The 24,153-nt window shown below is 37.3% G+C and overlaps 1 protein-coding gene across 3 annotated transcripts in view; it reads left to right on the top strand.

The window, feature by feature from the left end:
• The window catches only part of SMAD2 (SMAD family member 2), a 77,321-nt gene that overhangs the window by 5,638 nt on the left and 47,530 nt on the right, over positions 1-24,153 (top strand). For all 3 annotated transcript variants that reach the window (XM_045849834.1, XM_045849832.1, XM_045849833.1), the window contains one exon: positions 22,208-22,496. In XM_045849834.1, the coding sequence (XP_045705790.1) occupies positions 22,261-22,496 (236 nt within the window). In that variant the 5' untranslated portion in view covers positions 22,208-22,260. The remainder of the gene's footprint in view (positions 1-22,207; positions 22,497-24,153) is intronic.

Genomic DNA, 24,153 nt, shown 5'->3' with positions numbered 1-24,153 from the left:
GAAATTGTCACTAATTCTTCCAGGTAGGTCTGTAATTTTTCAAAAACTGGAATTACTTTGGCCTCAAGATTAGAGCAGTGGAAAGGAAGTGTAGGCTTTAGTTGCAGTCTGTTCAGTACACATGTCCAGTTTGCACTTGAAAAGCTGCATTTTGTTGAATAATGTACAGTGCCCTACCCCTATCTCCCATCCCTTTTAGTGGGGAGGGTGTAATTTCATGTTCAGTGTACTCAGTAAGGAAGAAGAATAATCTTCAGGGAGCCACTGGAAGTTCATGGTTTTAATTCAGAAAACGATCTGAGGAAGTAGCGTAGTAAATCTGGGGTCTTGTAATTTGCCTGTGTTTAAAGTAAATTCTCATATGCTGCTTCAGCTTCTTCCAGAAATTCTTTAGAGAGAGAGTGGTTAAGGTATTGTGAATATTAAGGAAATGCTCCTTCTTAATCACATCCTTCATTGCACAATGTGGGGCGGTGAATCTGATTTGCAAAGTTCACAGAATGAACTCCTGATAAATGGTGCCGTGGAAGCTGCACCATTGGCTACGCCAATGAGCTTTCTCCCTTGATTTGAATGAACTATGGAAACTTTTTTTAAAAGATGCTCTATCTGTGGCAGTGAATGCAAATTTTCCAAGTTTAGACCAAGTTCCCCCTCCCCAAGTTTTACTTTATAGACAGGTGGTTAGGCTATATAGTTCATGTAAATTATCCAATTAAACTTTTTAAAAAATAAATTGTTTTACGTATGAGGAAGGTCCAGCTTTGGCCCGAGGTCTGTGCATTGATCATTTCTTCTCTAAATCACTAGTTTTCAGACTTAAACCATGTGCGAACGTGTGCACACACAACATCCACGTGTGCACACGACAGCATTGATAAGGCTCGTAAAAAACAAATCAAAACAACAGGCAGAATCTCAAAATGCAAGGAGAGTGGATAGGTGCTGAAGCCCTGCCTGCTTAGTTTTCCTGTCATTCTTACCCCTGGGAAGCCTGGGAAGCTCCACTGAGGAATAATAGATCTTAATGAAAAATGTTTGCCGTAGATCTGTGCTGTCCAATATGGTAGTCACTGGCCAAATGTGGCTGTTCCAGCAGTTGAAATACGGCACCTGTGACTGAGGAAATCAGTCTTAAATTTAACTTGAATGAATTTTGATCTGATAGAAGTTTCTTTTGGACAATGCTATTAAACTTTGTTTTGATTGCACTGTATGCATCTGACCTGCATGTGAGCTGCTGCATAGTAGAGGGTCAAGACAGACCTGGGAATTTGAAGAGCAGTTGGAGTACTGAATATTTGTGCTCATTTCAGTCTAGACCTGTGTGTGCTCCTGAAAAATGGATGCTTTTTCATAATCTGGGGGTGATAACCAGCATGTTAAGTTTGTTTACAAGCTGATTTTAGAACTGTAGATTCTACTCAGGAAAGATAAAAGGAATATAACTCAAGTAAAAAACAGGTGATCTTCCACAGCAGTCCCTATATAATGTGGCTTTCACTGAACTAAGACTACTTTTAGGGTTAAGTTCAAGCTCCAACATTAGGTTCAGCAGTTCACACAATTGAACACATGAGTGTTTTCTAGTTGCTTTGGTTTAAAAGGCACATCACCCATCGTTCTCCATGGGGCCAACTTAAGAGTTCCAGTTGGCAGTGTGTTTCCTTAATAGCTTACAACTTTGGAAAAAGTGTAGTTACAGTGAGAATAGAGAAGTCTGTTTTTTTTTTTTAATGGTTTTTAGTGTAGTTTAATTTTTTAAGATGTTTTCTGTTTTACTGATTTCTTTGACTAAAGAAATTGTAAAAATCCAGGTCATAAGTAATCTGCTTTTTTCTCTACCTTGTGTAATATATGTTGTTCATGGATTGCCAAAAAATCTAGCAATGATTTTATACTATTTTTGGCGGGACCTTCAGCAGTGTTTTTTATGGAGGCAGAACCATTACATTTCAAGTGTTTTATGTTGCAATGTCTAACTTGATTTTCTCCTGAAGTAAAACTTCATGTAGGTATTTGGGAATATTTTGTATTTGCAATGTGAAGCGATTTGAAAATACAGTACATTTGCTTCCTATATTTAATCACTTCCTTTGTTCTAGACTTGAACTTTGTGAAATGTTTTTTTGCCACTCTTTTTCATATTCCCCTTCCCACTGCCCTTTCAGAAGTCATCAGTGAATTCTCAATTGCCAAGTTTAGCGGTTTTTTCTCACTCGTATTACTTCCTTCAGCCTTTGCCGATATTGACTCTCCTCTCTCTAGATCTCCTAAAATCACACAGACATGCTAGAACAGGCACAGATGATTAGGCTCTTTTCTCCAGCTATAACTGTCGGGTAAAATGTCAGACCTGTTTTCTCTTCTGTATAGTTAGTTGATCTACAGAGAGAAAGTCCTCAATAACCAGAAACTTAAGAAAGTCAGTCACTGTTAAGGAAAAACTGGCCTTGGGGAATTGAAAGTAGATAAAGAATCTAGTAGCAGGGGATGGGGTTGTAATGTCATTCTGGGAAGTGAGATAAAACTCTGGGAACTGTATGCTTAAAAATACACATACTGTTCCGATATCATTGAAACATCTGTGGCCTCTGGAGGAAAAAAGCCTCAAATCTCTCAATGGAGGAACTAGAAAATACTAGACTTTATAGGTGGACTTTAAATATCACATGACGTCCAAGCAGGGTCAGTAAAAAGCAAGATACCAGCTAGGTGTAGAAGGTGGGGCTTTTTTTATTTTTAAACACAGCTGTATATTAATGTAATGTGAAATTCAAAAGGGTCAAAGAATCTATGTTGAAAAGTCTCTTGATGTCAGCCTGTCCCTTGCCACCCAGTTGCCATTTCAACGGCAAACAGCATTACTAGGTTTTTGTGAATTATTCCAGAGATTTTATGCATGTATGAGCACCTTTGTGCATATATTAACTTTTAGTACAAGTGGTCATATATTTTACTTAATAATGCATCTTGTAGATTATTCCATGTTTATACATGAGTGTATTTTTATGTTTTCTTTTGGTTGCACAGTATCTTTTTGTGTGGTTGTCTGTAATGTATTTCATCAGTCTTCAATTGATGGACTCAGGTTATTTCCAGTCTTGTGGTATTAAAAACAATGCTGCAACAAATAACTGTTTATACATCACTATATATACACGTGAGATAGAGTTCTGGAAGTAGGTCAATGGATAATTACTTTTGTGTATATATTTTAGGGAATGCATTTATTCTTTTTTTGAGTAGGTAATACATGCATGTGGTACAAAATTCAAAAGGAACAAATCAGTAGATAATGAAAACTAAGTCTCCTTCAGATCATTGTCCTACTACCCTGGTCTACTTTCTAGAAATGCAATCACTATTACTATTAGCTTCTAGCCACTAGCTACATGTGGCTGTTGAACACTTGAAATGTAGCTAGTCTAGATTAAGACGGGCTGCAGGTGTAAAATGCACACTAAATTTATAGTACTTAGTCCAAAAAATAGAATATAAATTTGGATATATTGGGGTGAATTAATAAAATTACTAAAATGATTAATTTTACTTATATTTTACTCTACTTTTTTGATGTGACTAATAGACTATATTACATATGTGGTTTGCATCCTGTTCCTATTGGGCAGCACTGGTCTAGAGAAGTATTCATGCATGTATAAGCATATATTAATATATGAGAATTCCTCTACTCAGGCAGGGTTGTTATTTTTTTCTTTTGCACTGTAATCTGTGGGAACAGAAATCTCTTGCTAGGATGTTGTGTTGTTATTTACTCAACCATTTACCGTGATCATTGTTGGCCCTATCAGTGAAAGTCATGCTTCCGTTGACTGGGATGTTTGTTAACTTCAGGGAGAGACCTGGGGTCAGTCTTGGCTACGTGTTTTTGAACCTGCTCCTATTGGCACTGGTCGCTCCTATACGTGATACACAGCAAGCAGTCAACCTGGGATCCCCCTTCGCCATCATCTTGTGGGGTTTCTTCTCTCCTTTCTTGAATTCCCTGCTCTTGTTTTGCGTTCCCTGCTTTTGATGAAACATATTCCTCAGGACTTTTTTTGAGAGTGTGGAATAAATATTTGGTTATATTACATTGCACATCTAAAAATAATACCTTCATTCTACCCTGATTGGGTAATAGAATTCTGGGTTGGAAATAATTTTTTTTTTAATTTTTCAGAATTATGAAGACATTGCTGTATTGATTTCACTTACAGTGTTAATGTCGAGAAAACTAAAGGGATTCGGATTCTTTGCTATATGAACTGTTTTTTCTCCCTGGAGACTTTAGCCTCTTTCTTTGTCCTCAGCATTCTGAAGTTTCATAGCCACTGGCCTTGATGTGGGTATGTTTTCATACATTATCCTGGGGTCTTGATGGGCCCTTTCAATCTGGAAACTCCCATCTTTCAGTGCAAGGGATATTTCTTGTTTTCTTTGATTAACCTCTTCATTATTTCTAATGTCTCTTTGCAAGTTCTGTTTGGACACTGAACCTCCTGAGTGGTCCTCCAATTTTCTTCACTGTTCTCTACTGTTTTTCATCTTTCTTTTCTACTTTCTGGGAGAGTTTCGTTGATTTTGTCTTCCAGCTCTTCTGTTGATCCCTCCCCCGCTCCCACCCCCATTTCTGCTATCGCGAGCTGTCCAGCAAGAGCTCTTAATCAGTGTTCCCTTAGTACAGCATTCTGCTCTTGCTTCGGGGTGGCTATATCTTCTTATTTCTCTGTGCATATTGAAGATTTTTACAATGTTTTCTTTCTCTGCATAGTCTCAAATTTCTTGAATTTGCATTTTTTTTTGTTTGCCTTTTCCCCTCCTCAGATAGTCAAAGTAATACTTGGTTAAGAAGGTTAGTGTCTAACAAGCTGATGGGAAACTAAGCATGTGGGTGAGGCTGTCTCCTTTCAGTTTCACTGTAGAGAGATCTGAGTGGGCTGTTTGTTGGTAAACTCTCAATATTAGTATTTGTACATTTTTCCTTTTGGGTTGGTCAGGTACCCCAGAGAGGAGTCTCGGTTTGATTAAATGGGTAAAGGTCTAGCTCTCGCTGCTAGTATTTTGGGAGCCAGAACCTGGTGGAGGAAAGGATGGGGAGTCTGCATTTATACTCATGTTCATTTAGTCCTTGCTTCTCCTGTTGGTACCCAGGCCATCTCCTAGTCTAGGGAGTCTGTTTACCCTCTTCTGAGGGATAAACAATTAGTCCTTGGGAGAGGGGCAGTTATCCACCTAATAATCTAAATGCTTCTCAAATGTCTCTCACCCAGTCCCCCAATCCTGCCTATTTCATCTCCTTTCGCCTCAGTTTTTGCTATGACCAGAGCTGTTACTTAGCCTTTTCAGGATCCTGCCATGTAAATCAGGACATTTCCCTGCAGCTAGGCTAGAATTAGTGGTCCCTCTTAGTAGTTCACAGTTACTATTCATCCGTCCATTTTCTAGTTATCAAAATTTTGCCCATTTCCTCCTTGTTCTTCTTGTCCTTGTAAGGATGTGTTTTTTAAAAAAATTTGTTTATTATCGTTTTTAATACACTACTGTCTTCACCCGTCACCCACTGATTGAAGTTTCCTGTTAAAAATGTTTTGAGGGTAACCCTTGGAAAGAATATAACTCCAAGTCAGTGGGGATGGAGGGTTGGGAACAAAAATTGGATCATTTTAATATAGGCAGGAAAGGAGGAAAAAAAAAACACAAAGAAAATGTGTAGGAACTAGAGAACATAAAATGAGTTGATAGAAAATAAATATCTCTATAAGCCTAATACATAACTTCAGATTAAGCTTGCTGGTTAAAGGAGAATGACTACTTTTTTTTAACCATTTGTGATTTTTAAAAGATTATCTGTAACCTTTGGAAACTAATCACATGGAAGTACAAAATTAGCAGATGTCTTAAAATCTGTATATAAAGCATAAATTATTCCTAATTTTAAACTCTCACTCATTAGTGTACCACTCAATCTTAAGGGGGAAAAAAGGGATCTCCAAATATATTCTTATACCATTCTTTAGAAAGGAAACTGTTCTTTTAACTTTACACCTGCCTCACATTGCAGTTTCAAAATACATCATTTAATTGTGTGGGCCATGGACGTTGCCAAGATGAGATTTTATGTTTCCCTCCCATAGCATCTGGTTATCAGAAAACCCATGTTTTCCTTCATTAGAGGAGTTTGCTCCTGCTGATGTTGGTGCATCGCTTCCAGAATTCTTCATCCTCATCTTCCCTTCTGGAGACATTTCCTCTGGATCTTCATCTTCACTCAAAGCTCCTGCTAGTGAAAGGGTGTTTGGAGCAAGAGTTGGAGCTGTTTCTTTAGGTTTACTCCACCCATGTTTGGCGGATATGGCTGAGGCTTTCTCCGTCGTCTGACTGCCCATGGCAAACCCAGACTGGGAGATCTTTGTAGGCTTTGTTGGCAGCTTCTTTAGTTGATCGCTTCTCAGCGCTGTGACTGCAACTTCCCCTTCCATTACCCTGGGGGCTCCAGCTCACTGCTGCTTCATAGGCTTCTCCTCTCCTGTCTTTCCAAAGGCCCACCATTTTTGCTGCTGCCGAGAGTGAAAACTTTTAATTCCAACAAAGTACTTTTTATTACTAGACACACCTAAAAGGATGATGACATAATTTCAAAGTAAAGGAATGAATAAAGATATATACTAGTCATAACCTGTGTCATATCCAGTTGGGCTGCTATAACAGAATTCTATAGACAGATTGTCTTATAAACTACAAATTATTTCTCACAGTTCTGGAGGCTGGGAAGTTCAAGTTCAAGATGCCGGCAGATTTGGTGTCTGGTGCAGGCCTGCTTCCTAGTCATAGACAGCTGTCTTTTTGTTGTAATCTTATAAAGGGTGAGGGAACTCCCTGGGGTCTCTTTTATAAGGGCACTAATCCCATTCATTGAGGGCTCCATTCTTGACCTAATCACTTACCAAAGGGCCTACCTCCAAATACCATCACTTTGGGGATTAGGTTTCAACATGGGTTTGGGGGAGTGGTGACACAAATATTCAGTCTGTAGCAGTCTGTATGGTTAAATTGGCAGCATTACAAGGACAAATCGACAACTGTATAATCATAAGAGTTTTAACACACCTCTCAATAATTTAAGAAAACGTAGATAAAAATACTCGTATAGGGTTTTAAAGTTGCAGTTAGTAAGGATGCAGCAGTCACAGAATATGTATTCTTTTTAAGTACCCATGGAATTTTACAAGAATTGTTTTTATACTAGACTTCAAAACAAATGTTAAGAAATTCCCTAAGAATTTATATCTTACAAATCACATCTTGGACCCTAGTGCAATTAATTAGAAACATAACAGGAGGATAGCAACAACTCTCAAATGTGAAGGGGTATAGTGAAAAGATTATTTCTGAATGTATGAGATGAAGAACAACTCAAAAATTAGAGAAGTGTTTATTTAAACAGAATGATAAAAATACCTGTCAAAACTGGGCTACAGCAAAAGCTCATTTGCCTCTCTGGGGAATTTTAGATAGATCCTTAAATGTTTATTAGTAAAGAACTAAATAAAAATTAATGAGTTAATATACAGTGTAATTAGTTAGAAAAAAGAGGGAAATAAAGTTCAGAAACATTAATGAAAAAATACATATTTATAAATGGAGCAACTAAAGCAAAGGTGCTAAGTTCAAAAGACTAAGTTTGCCAAGATCGATAGAGGAGGAAAAAAAAGGTATAGATATATTAGAAATGAAAGCCTTGACTACAGACAAATTGAGATTTTGAAACTAAGAACACTATTGAACAAACAGCTTTTTGACTTTAAATTAAAAAAATGTGGAATAGACAATTTCTACCAAAATAAGTTAACAAAAGTGGCCTAAGAATAAGAAACTTGTCCTGGCCCTGGTGGCTTAGTTGGGTAGAACGTTTCTAATACTAAAAGGTTGTCGGTTTGATCCCTGGTTTGAGGCGGGGATGGGAGGCAACTGATCAGTATTTCTCTCTCACATTGATGTTTCTTTCCCTTCTTTCCTCTTGAAAATCAATAAACATGTCTTCAGGTGAGGATTTTTTAAAAAATAAGAAACTTGAGTAGATTGTAATTTAAAAACTTAAGTTCATAATTAGAAATCTGCCCACACCGAGATAAAATTGAGTAAAAATCCAAAACCCCCAAAGCAAAACTCAAATGAAAACTCCAGATGGGCAAATTTTACAAACATGAGGAATCAGTAATTCCAATCTTAATACAGAATGATATAGGAAAAAACCAAAAAGTCATTTTGCAAGTCTGCTGTAATTTTGATACCTTCAACAGGACAAGTGTATCATGACAAGGGAAATGTATAGGCCACATCTGAAATGGCAATAAAAATTTTAGGTAAAATGTCAGTATTTCTGAAAAAAAAAAAATACCATGATTAATTAGGGTTACTTCAAGAATGTAAAAATGATTAAAAATGTTAGAAAACCCATAAATGAAGTTCATCGTATTAACACATCAAAGGAAAAAAAGCCATATGATATCTTGACTAAAATTATAACTTAAAAAATTAATCTATACCTTTGCCATAGACAAATGGCGAAGTTAAGTAAAAAACCAAAAACAAGTAAAGCCCAAGTGAAAACCCCAGCTGGGTAAAGAGGGAAAGACATGATAAAATTCAGTAATTGTTTTTGACATGAATTCTGAGAAACTAGAAATATAAGAGGGTGTTGGTTAAAAACAGAAAAGAAAAGAAAAAAGAAACAGGCCCAGAAAAGTACATATAGTATCATTCCAATTACATGAATTTCTAGAACAGGTAAAGTTACTTTGCCAGAAGTCAGATCAGTAATTGTCTGGGATGAGGAGAGAAGATTGGCCAAAGGGGACACAAGGGATTGTGGAATTGTTCTGTTTTCATTGGGACGATGGGTAGATGGACATGTACATTTATTAGTACTCATTGAATTATATACTTAACATCTGTGCATTTTATTATACATAAGTTATGCTTCAGTGAAGTTGATTAAAAAATTAATATATATAAAACCAGAGCATATCTATTCTATATACCAGCAACAAACAAAATTTAAATTAAAAAACCCTACAGGTTAAAATGGGAACACATGTTACAAAATTCCTAGAAAAAAAAACAAAAACGTGTAGGACCCTTAATGGAGAAAAAACAACACATGTTATTCAGATTATAAGAACATGTACCTGTGTTTATGGCTAGAAGACACAGTGCCATATATCTGTCAGTTTTCCTCTACTTGCTTACAAACTTAGTGTCGTCCCAATTAAAGTCCTAGAGAATTTACCGGGTACCAAGACATGTTATGTACCTTTAGCGGTCAAACCGTGATGTTTGCCTTGGATATAGACTAATGGAAGTGCGGGGGGCGGGGGGGGGGGGAGCCCAGAAACACAGGCGACATTGTAATCTGTGAGGGAGAAGATTCAATTTGTGGTGCTGGTGTACTTTGTAATCTTTCCTGGGGGTGGGCGGGTGAGGACACCTGGCTCACACCATACACAAAAACAAATCGGGGGTATGAAAGGCAAAACTTCAGACTTACGACTTTTAAAAGAGCACAGCATGTGGAAGAATTAAGAAGGTACAAATATATATATCATATACGATTTTAAATTGATGTGCTCAGATTGAAATTGATAAATTTGAGCACATTAAACTCACTTTCTGGGTGAAGATACACTGTGGCATGTGTATTGACATAAATAAATCATGTGAATTAAGAAAAAGAAGGTGAAGGTGAACAAATGATTTAAAGGGCTGGAGTCCTGAAAAGTCAGTAAACATGAAAGTATTTTTTTAATTCTTTTTTTTTAAGATTTTATTTATTTTTAGAGAGGGAAGGGAGGGAGAGAGAGACATCAGTGTGTGGTTGCTGGGGGCCGTGGCCTGCAACCCAGGCATGTGCCCTGACTGGGAATTGAACCTGCGATGCTTTGGTTCGCAGCCCGTGCTCAATCCACCGAGCTACGCCAGCCAGGGCGTCACATGAAAGTATTCTTAAACTTCTTAGTAGTTAGGGAGGTGCAGAACATCACTAGCCACCTTTGTGGTACCCACCTTTTGGTAAAAGTTTGAAGGACCACATTATGTCAGATGTTGGTGATACTGGGGAAAATAGGAATCCTTTGTTCTTCGGTGGGAATGACAGTTGGTGTAACCATGCCGACATTACTTAGTGAAGTCGAGTATGTTGTAGGCAGCAGTTCTGCTCCAGAGTATCTGTCCTAAGGCAGTGCCTTTTAAACATTTTTGACAGGCCATGGTGGAAAATGTATTTTACGTGTAACAAAAACTGAATTAAAATATTTGAACTAACTTGTGTTCTACTTTCTACTATATTGTTTTTTCTCAGTTTTATTCTTAACTTTGCATTTGTCATTTCTGCTTTCTCTTTTAAAAAATATTTCTCAGGATCAACTAAGTTAATTTCATGTTCACTAATGGTTGATGACCCTCAGAATTTAGAGGACTAGTAGAATATAACATATGGTAAAATGTTCGTTTTAATTGAGAGAGAGAGAGAGAATGTGTGTATGTGTGTATTTGGTTGCAATGTAAAATGTATTTCTTACTGTAGGGCTTTTTTCCATTTTGATCAAGAAATTTGAAAATTTCTGACCTTGAAGAGCTCTCGTATGTATAAGAAGATACATGCCAAACTACTCATGACAGCTTTGTAAGGGAGGAAGATCAGAGACAGCCTACCTAGTCATCAGAGAGCCTGGAGAGTGGGCCATGCTGGGGCCGCACGGGGGAACACTGTGTGATGACTAGACAGATAGACACATGTATCAGCATGGACAGTTCAAATAGTGGAAAAGACAAGTGGTGTGAGAGCATTAAAATTTCATATAAATTTATAAAATGTACAGCACTTTATTGTATGGATAAAATATGTAACAAACTGTTAAATGACCAGGGGGTGCAAATTAGGATGTTGGTTATCTCTGAGAAGCAAGAGGGAGGGGAATGGGATCACAAAGGTACACATAGGGGATTTTAGCTATACCTGTCTGTACCGTGTCTTATTTTTTCATATTCGATTGAATACTGCAAAATGCTAAGAGTTGACAGAGCTGGAGGACTGAAGTACTTAAATTTTTTAAAATAAACATTTCAATTCACAATAAGACCTAAGATACTGTATTTTAGGACTATAAGACGCACCTAGGTTTTAGAGGAGGAAAATGGGAAAAAATATTGAAACAAAAAATATGGTAAAATATTTAACAACATAAATGACACAGCCCCCCCCCCCCCCAGGGAGCCAGGTAAGCCACATTTGAACTGTAAGATGCACCCCCCATTTTCCTCCCAAATTTGGGGAAAAAGTGCATCTGACAGTCCGAAAAATAAGGTACCTGGAGAAATAAGCCGATTTAACAAGACATAAAGACCTTTATGGAGAAAATGATACAACTTGTTGACAAATATTAAGTCTAAAATGGGTGGAAACATCTCATTTTCATAAATAGGAATAGTCAATATCATAAATATATTGGTTCTCCACATTAATATAAATTAACCACACTTCAATCGAAACCTTATATTGGTGGAACTTGGCAAGCTAAACTTAAAATAACCAACATAAAATTGAAAAGGAAGGAGAGGGACTCACTCTGCAGATGTCAACACTTACGAGAAACAACAATAACTAAAATTCTGTGGCATTAGTGTAGGTATCAACAAGTATACCAATGAACAGAATATAAAGCCCCCATCAGACATTTATTTATAGGGGTTTGATCTGTGGCAGCAGTGGCATTATGAATTAAAAAAAGGTCAACTGTTTTATGGTGCTGATAAAATAGTCTATCCTTACAGGAGATGTTTAGATTGCTATCTCACGCCTTAAATAAAGACAAGTTTCTGATAGGTTGGAAACCTAAATGTGAAAAGCAAAACTAAAATGTCTGCAAGAATACATAGTGGGGAATATTTTTACAACATCAGGGTACTTCTTCATGCCTCAGACCCCTCATTTGTAATTAGTGGTTCCTATCCACCTGGGTTCTGGTGAGATTTAAATGAGTTAATGCCTATCTGACTCTTAGACTAATATGTCATAGAGTTAGCGTTCAGTAAATATTTCCTACTGTATTTGGGGGCAGAAAAGGGTTTCCTTAAAAAGAGGCTAAGTTGTATCATAAAATATTTTAGATTAAAATATAAATTTGTGTGTGCATTCTAAAAGATGTAAGAAAATAAACATTCTAAAGATTTGGAGATTTTTTGGAATACATATTCATTGATAGGGTTTATATCAGAATGAAAACAATAAGCAAAGGATTGATGACTTTGCAAAGACTGAACTGTTTAATACAACATGTAGAGAATGCTATTGTAAAACTGTTACATCGTTATTAATAACTTGAATGTTTTATTTGTTAGTTCAGGCTAATCAGACCTCTTAACTGAAACTTTCCACTGAGTAATCTTACGCCAGTTTTACTAAGGTATCACTTGATGAGCTTTTTCACTAGACTGTAAAGATAAAGTCTTCCTATTCTATTGAAACCTGCATTATATAAGTATCACTTATTGCTGGAGTTAGGAACAGAATTAGTATCTGAACTTATTTTTCAATTCTTGCAGATGTTGAAAAAAATTCTAGCTTTAGTACAGAGCTTGCTGCCGTGCTATTGAAGGAAATCTGTATGTTCTGTAAATGACTCATTCACATTCCAATAACAGCTTGATCATAAATTTAGTTTTCTTACTTTCTTAGTTCATTTTGTCTTCAACTTAGAACATATTGACATTGATTCCTTGTGAAAACCTAAATTCAATCTGTTTACATTTCAAAACTATTGGCTAAATATGATGCCTTAGATATTTAAAATATCTAAGGGATCCTTCATGTAATTTAGAGTTTTGCTCAACTGATTGAAATGCATTCATCAGCATTACTAAAAAAATACTATTTTATTGCATAATTTAAAAATTCTCCAGAAATAATCAGATGTCAGTCAGCTGTGGTTACTAAACATAACTTCGGGCTGATACCTTTAAGTGATCATAGTTCCAAAGTGGTCATAACTGTTGGTCTAAGACATGGGACACTGAAATTATGTGGTAGTACTAGGTCATGAGGTCATTCAAGTGACCAAGACTAGGTTTAAACTTCATTTCCATAAAGGAAAAAATAATTTAAAAGATTTTATAGAAAAGTTAGATCCCCAAGAATAAATCTCAACACATAAGAAACATCCTCCTAACAGAAGTGTAACAGAGAACCCGTTAACTCAGATTCTTCCTAACACTGGAAAGCCCTTTCATTTTTGTTGATTATATAATTTTAATTTTTATTCATTTTCTTAGGCTGAATTCTCATGAATGGATCAATCGAGTCAAAGATACAGACACTTTTAGATAGGTGATTCTTATATTGTGTTTGTCATACCAGTTTTTCACAAGCAGCAGGGATCCTTCATGTAATGTAGAGTTTTGTTCAAAGCATAAAACTGATGCGGTGCCGGAGCAGGACCCCAAGAGTCTTTTGGAACCAGGCATGGAGACTGGATGCTCTTCTTGCAGGACTAGTTGTCTCTGCCTTGCAGGGGCACACACTCTTCTTCGTGCGCTGACGACCCTCTCTTCTCAGCGTCTGCTCCCTGGTTGCGTGGTGAACGTGGCTGCTTATGTGAAGGCATGTATAATGCTGACCCTGTAACCTTAGCCTTCAGATTTGCTCTTCTTTCTGTGTTCCAAATAGTGATGAGTGTGGTATACATGCCGCTCAGTTACATTAGTTAGCAGCAGTTATCTTAGAATCTTCCATTTCCCTCAACTGTCCACATCCAGTTGCTCAGTAACAATGTGCATTTTCTCTAAAATAACTGAAGTAACAGTCCTATCATTACATGCCCTAACTTCTGTCTTTCGGCTTTTCAGTCTGGTCTTCCTCTCCTCTATCTCCTACCACATTACTTTCTTAAATGACCATATTCAAAACATTTTCCTGTCTCTAAAAAATGAACTTTCTGCCTGGTGTATTCTTTCTCTCTTCAGACTTCTGCTCTGGGGTCACTGTTGTGCTCCCTCTCCCTTCAAAGGGCTGAACTCATAAGCGTGTTTTCTGCTGGGTTGAGACTGCATCATCTGGCGTTGTCTGTATAGCTGGCTCCCACAGCTTGCTTTGTGACAGACAGGAGGATTTCGGCAGAGGCCAAAGGTAGCCGAGTACACCTTTTGCTGCATGGTAGTCCTAAATGTCTGCTTTGTATTACATGTATTTGGTGAGTTTTGTGGGTTGCTTTAGTTTGTCAAGTTGTAGTTTTATTGTATACTATGGTGTTTTTTTTATGTGTATTCTAGTCTACCACTGTAGACAGCAGTGCTACTGTCAAGTTGTCATTGTTGTTCCTTACGCCAACTCTGAGCAAACCTTACTTTGCCATAATTTCTCCTGCATTGCTAAAGAAAGTCAAATAGCCCTGCTTATCAGCCCCTTTCAGATTTCTAGTGTCTGAACCACAGCTGGGCTCTCAGGGGTGCCAGGGCAGCATTGTTACGTGGTGTTCCCTGTGATGTCCCCAAAAAAGGGTTTCTGTGGCCAAATAAATTTACGAAATTTGGCATACCGTATTGCCTTTTCTGGAAGACTCCTGAGGCAGTCTCCTGAATTGAGGTTGAGGACTCCTTAATTGTATTTCCCTTTTGAGGGGAATGAATATAATTATAATTAGATAGTGGCCATTATTTTCTAGCAAACTAGATCAAGGCCTAAGTATCTTCATTTGGAAGACCATTTTTGAGAATGGTCCTCTGAAAATTAAGTCTTATTTTTTTTTTTTTTGAGAATTACACTTAAACATTTCTTTCTTTAGTGAATGTATAGCTTTAGTACAGCAGCCTTACCGCTAGGGCCCCATATAAGTTTGTGATTGGATTAAATGTCAGGTAAAAAAATTATCCACAGTCCCCCAGGCCCTGTTCTCCATATTTACCTAAATGTGCCTGCAGAGGCTACCTGCGAGTTGTGGGCAGACACCCCTAGGCTTACATCTTTGGTCAACTACAACCTCCTCCCTTCTGAAACTCAGAGTTTGCATTGGCATTTTGAGGGTTTGAGAAGTTCTTAAATAAAGGAATCCACTTAACTTTATCATGGAACTTCTTAATGTATTGTGATACTAATTTTTTTTTATTGTAATTTACATTGATAAAATGGCCAAACTTGAAATGCTCAGTTCTGTGTGTTTTATAAGTGTGTCTACTCACATGTAACTGCTTCTCATAACAAGAAAGAAAACAGCCCTGGCTGGTGTAGCTCAGTGGATTGAGCGCGGGCTGGGAACCAAAGTGTCCCAGGTTCGATTCCCAGCCAGGGTACATGCCTGAGTTGCAGGCCATAACCCCCAGCAACCGCACATTGATGTTTCTCTCTCTCTCTGTCTCCCTCCCTCCCTTCCCTCTCTAGAAGTGAATGAATAAAATCTTAAAAAAAAAAAAGAAAGAAAGAAAGAAAACAATTTTATAACCTTGAAAAGGTACTTTGTTCCTTTGACCTAGAATTTAAAAAATTTTTTTTTTTTTTTAAATTTTTAGACGGGGGAAAGGAGGGAGAAAGACAAGGACAGAAACATGAACATCATTGTGTGGTTGCCTCTTGTGCACCCCTTACTGGGGACCTGGCCTGTGACCCAGTCATGTGATCAGTCATGTGCCCTGACCGGGAATTGAACCAGAGATCCTTTGGTTCGCAGGCAGGCGCTCAGTCTATTGAGCCACTTCAGCCAGAGCTGATCTAGCATTTCTGTGTCTTCTTTCCTTTTCTGAGACAATCATTTTGACTTATGTCACTAGATTAGTTTTCTCTGTTGTTGGAAGTCATTAGTGGAATCAGTATATGTTTTTGTGTGTCTTTTATCAGCATGATGTTTTAGAGATTAATCCATGCTGTGAAGTGTATAAGTAGCTCACTCATTTTTGATCCCAGGCAGTATCCCTTTGTATGACTATGCCGTGGTGATGTGTTTTTATTTTCTTGATATTAGGGCTGTTTTAGCTATATTGAATATTGCTCCTGTGAATATTCTTGCATAGGTCTCTTTTTGTGGACATAAATTTTCATTCTTGAAAATATACCTAGGAGTGGAATTGTCACAAGATAGCCTAGATATATGCTTAACTTTAGGAAGTTGACAGTTTTTCAGAGGTGCTGTACCATTTTACACTTACATCAACATGTGGTAGGCTGAATATATGTTACAGATCTTGAGATGCGGAAATTACCATGGAATATCTGGGTGCGCCCTAAATGTAATCACAAGAGGTGGGAGAGACTTGACTACAGAGGGAGAAGGCAGTATGACAGTGGAAGCAGAGATTGGAACTATGTGCTTTGAAGATGGAGAGAAGTGGGGTATAAGCCAAGGAATACAGGAGGCTATTAGAAATTGAACAAGTTGAGGAAATGAATTCTCCTCTCAGGCCCTTCAAGTCCTGAGAATACCTTGACTTTCTTTAATTCATTGAAACTCATTTAGGTGAATCTGTGTTGTTTTAAGACACTGAGTTTTTGATAATTTGTAAAGGCAGCAATAGGAAACTAATATACTCCCACCTCACTAACATTTGGTGGTATGAGGTTATTTTTAAACCATTATAGATGGTGTGAAATAGTATTGCATTGTGATTTTAATTTGCTTTTTCCTGAAGATCATTGACATTAAACACCTCCTAAGGGCCATTCCTGTATCCCCTTTCATGAAATATCTGTAATTTGTCTTTTGCCTATTTTTTAACAAAATTGAGTTCACGCTTTTCTTTCACTTGCAAGTTCTGTATACATTCTAGGTAGCAGTCCTTTGTCAGATATGTGTACATACATATACACAGATATATATAAAATACTTTTCTCCAGTCTGTGACTTGTCTACTCATTTTTTAAATGGCGTCTTGTTTGTGTTTTCCTCTAAGAGCTTAAGATTCTGCTTTTCCATTGGGATGGTATAAGATAATGCTTGAGGCTTATTATTTTCCACTTCGTTGAAAAGTTGTTGAAAAGCAGATTGGCTTGGTGCCTTGGTGAAAAATGGATTGACTATATATGCCTGGGTTTATTTCTGGACTGTCTTCTATTTTCCCTATCTGTTTATTTTTTTGTGTGCCCACTGTATACTCTTGATTACTTAGGCATTTTAGTAAGTCTTGAAATAAGATGGTATAAACCCTCTGATATCCTTTTTCTTTTTCCAGGATTGGTTTGTTCAGATTTTTAAAATTTTCATAGGAATTTTAGCATCAGCATATCAATTAATTAATTAATTAATTAAAGTCCTGCTGGAATTTGGATAGGGATTACACTGAATTTGTGTATTAAACTAGGAAGCATGGACATTTAAACAATATTGAGTCTTGTAGTCTATGAATATGTTCTTCATTTCAGTTTTCTTTCACTTAGCAATATTTTACAATCCTTAGTGCAGAGGTCTTGAATATCTTTCTTTAGATCTGTAGATTTTTTTGTTGTTGCAATTTTAACTGGTATTTAAATTTAATTTTCTAGTTCTTTGCTTGTACAAAGAAATACACTTAATTTTTGTGTGTTGACCTTCTGCCTTCAAACTTTGCTCTATGTTCACTTACTAGTTTTACTAGTATTTTGGAGATCCCGTGCAGTCTTCCGTGGAGACAGTAAAATCACTAGAACACACTTCTTTTTTCTTTTCCAATCTTTATGCTTTTTATTTTTCTTGCCTTAGTGTGCTGGCTAAGATCATCCAGTACATCACTGAATAGAAGTGACAGTGGACATCCTTGTCTTATTCCCAAATCATAAGGGAAGGGGATTCAGTCTCATTATTATGTTACTGTTCGAGGTTTTTCATAGGTGTCCTTTATCAGATTGAAGAACAGCTTTCTCTCTTCTATTTCTAGATTGCTTAAAATTTTTAATCAAGGATGTTACATTAACATTGTCATGCTTTTGACATCATGAGAATCATGAGGACTTTTTCCTTAATAACTGCAAATGAGGTGCTTGCCCCTTGGGATAAACTCCACTTGGTGATGATGTATTACAATTTCTATATATGTTACTGGATGTGCTTTGCTAATAGTTTGTTAAGGATTTTTGCATCTAGTACTAGCAGACCTTTGTATTTTAGGATCTTGTGCCCAAGCTAGTTTCTTGCTCCTGTTTCAACGTCAGATAGCTTTTCCTTTTACTCATTCCTGGGCATCAGTGTATCTTTTGTCTTGGTCTGGGACTGGTGATGGCAACGTGTTCTGCCTTCTAGCAGTAGACTGCTTATTGTTAATGGAGAAAGCTTGTTTTGTGATAAGTGGGCAAGAAGGTTGTGACCTGCCCCCTCCATTCCCCAAGCACATAGATTTTGCTCTACTCTTCCCTTTGAGGCAGGGGATCTTCCTTGGGCATAAGAGGCTTTCCTGCATTTCCCCGTCTGGTTGAAGGAGTTTGTTCCAAATGAGATGCCACTAGGGAGAGAAGCTCTCTTCCATCTCTTGCCCCAGGCCAGTCTTTTTCAAGAGAACTCAGTTGAGGCCCTTGGAAAATCGCTTGTGAATGAGTGAAGATTCCCCTTCTGTCTAGTCTTCCAGGGATTCTTAACAGTCGTCATAGCTGGCACTCACTTTTACTCTTATCTTTAATACTCAGTAGGTTTACTATGAGTATCTTTCCTTTGTATCTGTAGGTTGGTATTGGCCATCATTTTTGGAAAGCTGTTGGCCATTATTTCTTCTGCCTCATTCTCTCTTTCATCTGCTCCTAGGACTCCAGTTAAACTCCAGTTGACATTTGGTCTTGGATGTTTTGGGGTTTATCTCCATACTTTTTTCTCTTTGTATTTCCATTTAGGTACTTTAATTGAGCTTTTCTTCAAATTCACTGCTCATTTCTGTCTGTTATTAAACCCATCTAAAGATCTTTAATTTCCAATACTGTATTTTTTTATTTCTAACATTTCCTTGTGATGTTCTTTTATAGCTCAATGTCTATGATGAAATTCTCTGTTTCATTATGCATGTTGTCTCTCTCCCATCAGATCTTTTAGTGTTTTTATCATAGTTATTTTAAAGTATATGCCTGATAATTTCAACATGTGGGCATTTCAACATCTGAGCTTTCTCTGATCTGATTATATTAATAATTTCATCTTTTGACTATGGTTTGTTACTTCCTGTCTTATAATTTTTTATTGGATGCTGGACATTTGTATAAAAACAGTACAGATTGAAGTAAATGTTACTTACTTCCAGAAATGGGCCATCATTTCTTATGTTAGTCTGACAGTTGGGCTGAATCAGTAAGGTGAATAGCTGAGCTAGCTCTGGGCTTTGGTGCAACTTTAGTTTGATTTAGTGTAAGGGTTTTGAGAGCAGGATTAGGACTTTACTTTCTTCAAGATTATTTGTGTGGTTATAATTTCAGTTATTTCTTTGTGCTTTTAGATCCGAGCCATCAACTTTCTGACCAGTGGGTGATTTCTTTGCTTTGCAGCCCAGCTGTGTATTCCTTGGTCATTTTGGAGTTCTTTTGGCTCTTCAGTCCTGTCTCAGGCTTTTTTCTGCCTCTTTTGATAACCTTTCTACCAGTAGTACCTTGCAGGGTTTTCTGCCAGCAAACCTTCTCTACCCTAGCCTTGGTAGTTAAATGTCCAGAGTATCCGGGTAGAAGTGTTTCTCTCAACTCTCCTGTCTGACTGCAGCCCTTGGCAGCTGAGTATCTGGAGGTTTTTGGAGTGATTTTTTTCCCCCTCCTGCCCACGCCTCCCCTCTTCTCATCCCTCCCCCTATCTGAGGGCAGATTCATTGCATTTGAGGGAGACCATAAGCTTCTTAGGGTATCTCTCAGCTTTCCAGCTCAGCCCCTCAACCTTTGACATTTTGGCAAGCATTTGGTGAAGACCTGTGGGAATGAGTAGTGGTGTAGTGCAGGTTTGCTCTGTTAAATCTTTGGAATTCTGGTGTCTGGTCAGCCTGCCTTCATGTTGCTGTTAAGATGATTAAAGTTAGGCTGGTTTCTCCTTATAGTCATCTGTGGTGGGATTATTCCTCCTTGGCCACTCCCAGTCTCTCTTCTATCAAGGCTCAACACTTTCTGAAAGTTAGTTCCACTTAGCTTAATTTACATCCTTAACTCTGATGGGTTCAGAAAAACCATGATTTTGTAGCTTATCTGGCTTGTTGTGATTATTAGGGTGAAAGTGATGGTTTGTTGTGACTTTCTACAGCCTGATTAGAAGTGTAACTCCTCTCGTGGGATACTTTTTAATGTATGGTCTGGTAAATACCTGATAAAATTTATTTAACTCTAGTTCACTATTTGCAGTATTTTTCAGAGCTAGGTTTCTGAATATTTTTCCTCAAAAAAAATTTTTTTAATCCTCGCTTGAGGATATGTATTGATTTGAAAGAGAGAGGAAGGAGGAAGGGGGAGAGAGAAACATCAGTTGGTTACCTCCTGTCTGCACCCTGACTGGAGATTGAACCCTCAACCTAGGTATGTGCCCTGACTGACTGGGAGTTGAACTTGAGCTTTTCGGTGTATGGGATAGTGTTCCACCCAACCACATCACCTGGCCAGGGCTTCATTCCAAATCTTAACTCTCCAGTTCTATCCTCAAGTGGTAAATTATCTTGTCTCTTATTTTGAAATTGAAGTCATCAACATTAAAATTTGATTGAGGGGCTTGTGGATAGTGTGGGAAGAATTTGTGGTAGGTGGATAGAAACCAAGCAAATTAAAAAACTAAGATAATTAACTGTGGGGGAAAAGAAAGAGTTGCACAAAAAGGGAATCGTGATTAGTAGTTGAATGCCAATCTCTCTCATCAGGTACGAGAACTGCAATTGGGAGTTATCTGTCTTTAAGGTTGGAAGAAAGTGAGTGGTTGTGGTTTAAATCCTCATTTTCCACAGAGAAATTAATAGATAATACCTAAACTTGATATTTCAAAGGTTACCATTATAAGCCTATCATAGCAGGTCCCCTCTTATCCATGGGAAATATATTCCAAGACCTCCCAGCGGATGCCTTTTAAAACCACAGGTAGTACTGAACTCTGTATATGCTGAGTTTTTTTCTATAATACATACCTGTGATAAAGTTTAATTTACAAATTAGACAGTAAAAATTAACAACTAGCAGTAAAATAGAACATTTATAACAATATATTATAAGTTATGTGAATGTGGTCTGTCTGTCTGTCTGGTAAGCACTCTAATAACTGAGACAGCAGTTGAGTGACTTCGGGGCTGGGAGAGTACACATGGTGGGTGCACTAGAGAAAGGGATGGGTCACATACGGGGCAGGATGGAGTGGGACAGCACTAGATTCCATCCGGCTACTGAGAATGGCACGCAACTTAAAACCTATGAATTGTTTATTTCTGGAATCTTGCGTCTGACCGTTACGGGCCACAGTGAACTGGGGGTAACTGAAACCCTGGAAAGTGGGGTTGAAGATAGGGCTGGGTGCGGGGAGACTGCTGTACTGAGTTATAAATAGCAAACTAAGTATAAGTTTAAAGATTTTAAAGAATCATATCTTGATGCGAGAAGAACATATTTGACGATACTCATTATGCACATTATTACTTAGGTAAAAATTAAAATATATTTTAAAAAAGATATAATTAAAGGCTTGATTAAAAATCTTTGCAAGGGATGTAGAAGTGAACCAAACCTTTTCTCTAAAGACTCTATTTACCTTTATTTCTGTATTCTTGTTATTTACTTTACGCTTGATTCCTTTTTTCTTCTTATAACTTTAGATTTTGTTTTATGATACCGAGTCAGTTATGAAAATTTAAAATTTTGGGACAGTGGGCTTTTTAAGTGTTTTGGTAATTAGATTGAAGTTCTACAAAGTGGGAAAAGCTTTTCTTTTGGTGAAAACATTTTTCACCAAAATAACTGGTAAAAGTTAAAGTAGTATTGATAGTGATAAACTGATCCAGTTTTGATAAAGATTTTACTTGTAGAATTACTCTATTTACCCATGTACAACATTGTCTTTTTTTGTAAAAGGCTTTTATTTCCACAGTTTGTTTAAGTTAGTAAAGATATTTCATGGGTGAAGAAGATAACTTTTGAAAGTCTGTTTTGAAAGTAATAATTTGAATTTCTATCCCATTTTGCATTTGCTTTTGATGCCATGTTGAAATTATTTCTTGATTTTAAAATTAGCTAGCCCCTAAATTCCATTTTCCATATCTTTTCTAGGTTAGATAAAGGAGGATATTTTCTTAGTGTGGATTGCTGCCTTTGGCAAGAACATGTCGTCCATCTTGCCATTCACTCCACCAGTTGTGAAGAGACTGCTGGGATGGAAGAAATCAGCTGGTGGATCTGGAGGAGCAGGTGGAGGAGAGCAGAATGGACAGGAAGAAAAGTGGTGTGAGAAGGCAGTTAAAAGTTTGGTGAAGAAGCTAAAGAAAACAGGACGATTAGATGAGCTTGAGAAAGCCATCACCACTCAAAATTGTAATACTAAATGTGTCACCATACCAAGGTAAGTGTTGTTAGATCAGAAGCTTGATGGTCATCCCGTTGAAAACTGCTTAAAGGAATCCGAAGGAAAGTTACTGAAATTTTGTCACTTTCAAGTCACCTGTAAATGTTATTAAAATAGTATAGCTATTTTTAGCCTGTTGTATTAATTTTGTTTTACTCTTTAGGCTTGTTTATTTTACAAGTCATTTTCTTGGACAGTGAGGTTTAATCAAGCAAAATAAAATACTTTGATGGTATTTTTATCTTTAGTCTTCATTTGCCTTTGTTGCCTAAATGCTTCCTTGTATATTATCTAATTTATGTGATTGAATGACATTTGAATAAAGATTCAGTGTTTTTCTAGTGCAGTAGTGATAGATAGTTTTCTCCCCTCTTGGTTAAAACTTCAGGCAGTAAGGAGTTAGAAGAGGTTCCTAACATTGTGGTGAATTTTATGTATTTTTTCTTTGAGTTGGAGCATTACTTCTAAGAAGGTGCAGTATGTAAGGCAGCTTCTTGGATGCTACAGGTAATCAGACCTGTCTTGAAGACCTGCCTCTTGTATAGGAAGGACCTCTTACTTAAGAGGTTGAGTTTTATTAGTGTAAATTTATATTTAATCTATAATTAAATCTATAATCATTTAGATGAGTAGCACTCTCAGAAATACTGTTTGTTTTTAAATAATGTGGCAAGTAGTTTTTAAGAGTTTCATTATTTTTTTGTACATTACAGAGTTTTTTGGGCGTCTGTATAAAAAGGGTTGTTTGCAATGTCATACGTGAGTGCTAGCACACGCATATAGCACATGAAAGGATTCCACATGACATATTTCCAGTGAACTTGGGGAAATTCACTGTGGATGCTTGTTGATAGTAGAGCCAGTAACACCCAGCCTACCTACTTGCAAATACTAATAGTTGAATGTTTCCTGCCTTGTTTGGTAGATTAATTATTCATTTATTTTACCTTGTTTTATGTATATCTTAAGTAAGAGGGACTTTTCTTCGTTTATTCTTTTGTTTTACAAATGATTGTGAGTGTCCGATCGGTGCAAGGTACTATATCTCGGCATGTGGGGATACAGTGATGAACAGAACACCAAGTTCTTGCCCTCACGAAAGATAGATGTATACACTAAACAAGTGGATAAATTAATATAATTTGAGATGGTAGTGAGTGCAAAGAAGACAGTGACTGAGGCATAAAACAGCTGCTATGGATTGGATTGTGATGTTTAAGTTAAGCTTGGAGAGTAGTACCAAGCTAGGTCAGGTTAGAGTCTTCTAGGCAGAGGCAAGAGCCAGTATAAAGACTCTGAGTTGGAAGATAGCTTATTGTAATGGAGCCCAATAGAGTTGGAGTAATACAAAACGAATATGGAATTTGGGAGTCAGATCGTAGAGGGTATTATAGGGCACTGTGGGAATTTAAGTTTTAGTCTAAGTATAATAGAAAGCAAGTAAGGATTTTTTAATGGACTTCTAAATTTAAATCCACTTTTAAAGGTTTTTTTAATATTTACTTTTACAGAGACATCTCTGGCTGCTGGAGGCGTAGTGGTGGAGATTGTGGGGTGTGTATGTGTTAGAGTGAATGGTGGGTCTGGCGGCAGGGCGGTTGGAAAAGCAGGAGGCTGTTAAGGTAGTCTAAAGGAGAGGCTACAGGCTGGACTG

The sequence above is a fragment of the Phyllostomus hastatus genome, unplaced genomic scaffold, assembly GCF_019186645.2.
Source record: "Phyllostomus hastatus isolate PE091 unplaced genomic scaffold, TTU_PhHast_1.1 phas_contig_80, whole genome shotgun sequence".
Classification (NCBI taxonomy): Eukaryota; Metazoa; Chordata; class Mammalia; order Chiroptera; family Phyllostomidae; genus Phyllostomus; species Phyllostomus hastatus.
The sequence above is the reverse complement of the archived record's forward strand: the minus strand, read 5'-3'. Positions and strand labels throughout refer to the sequence as shown.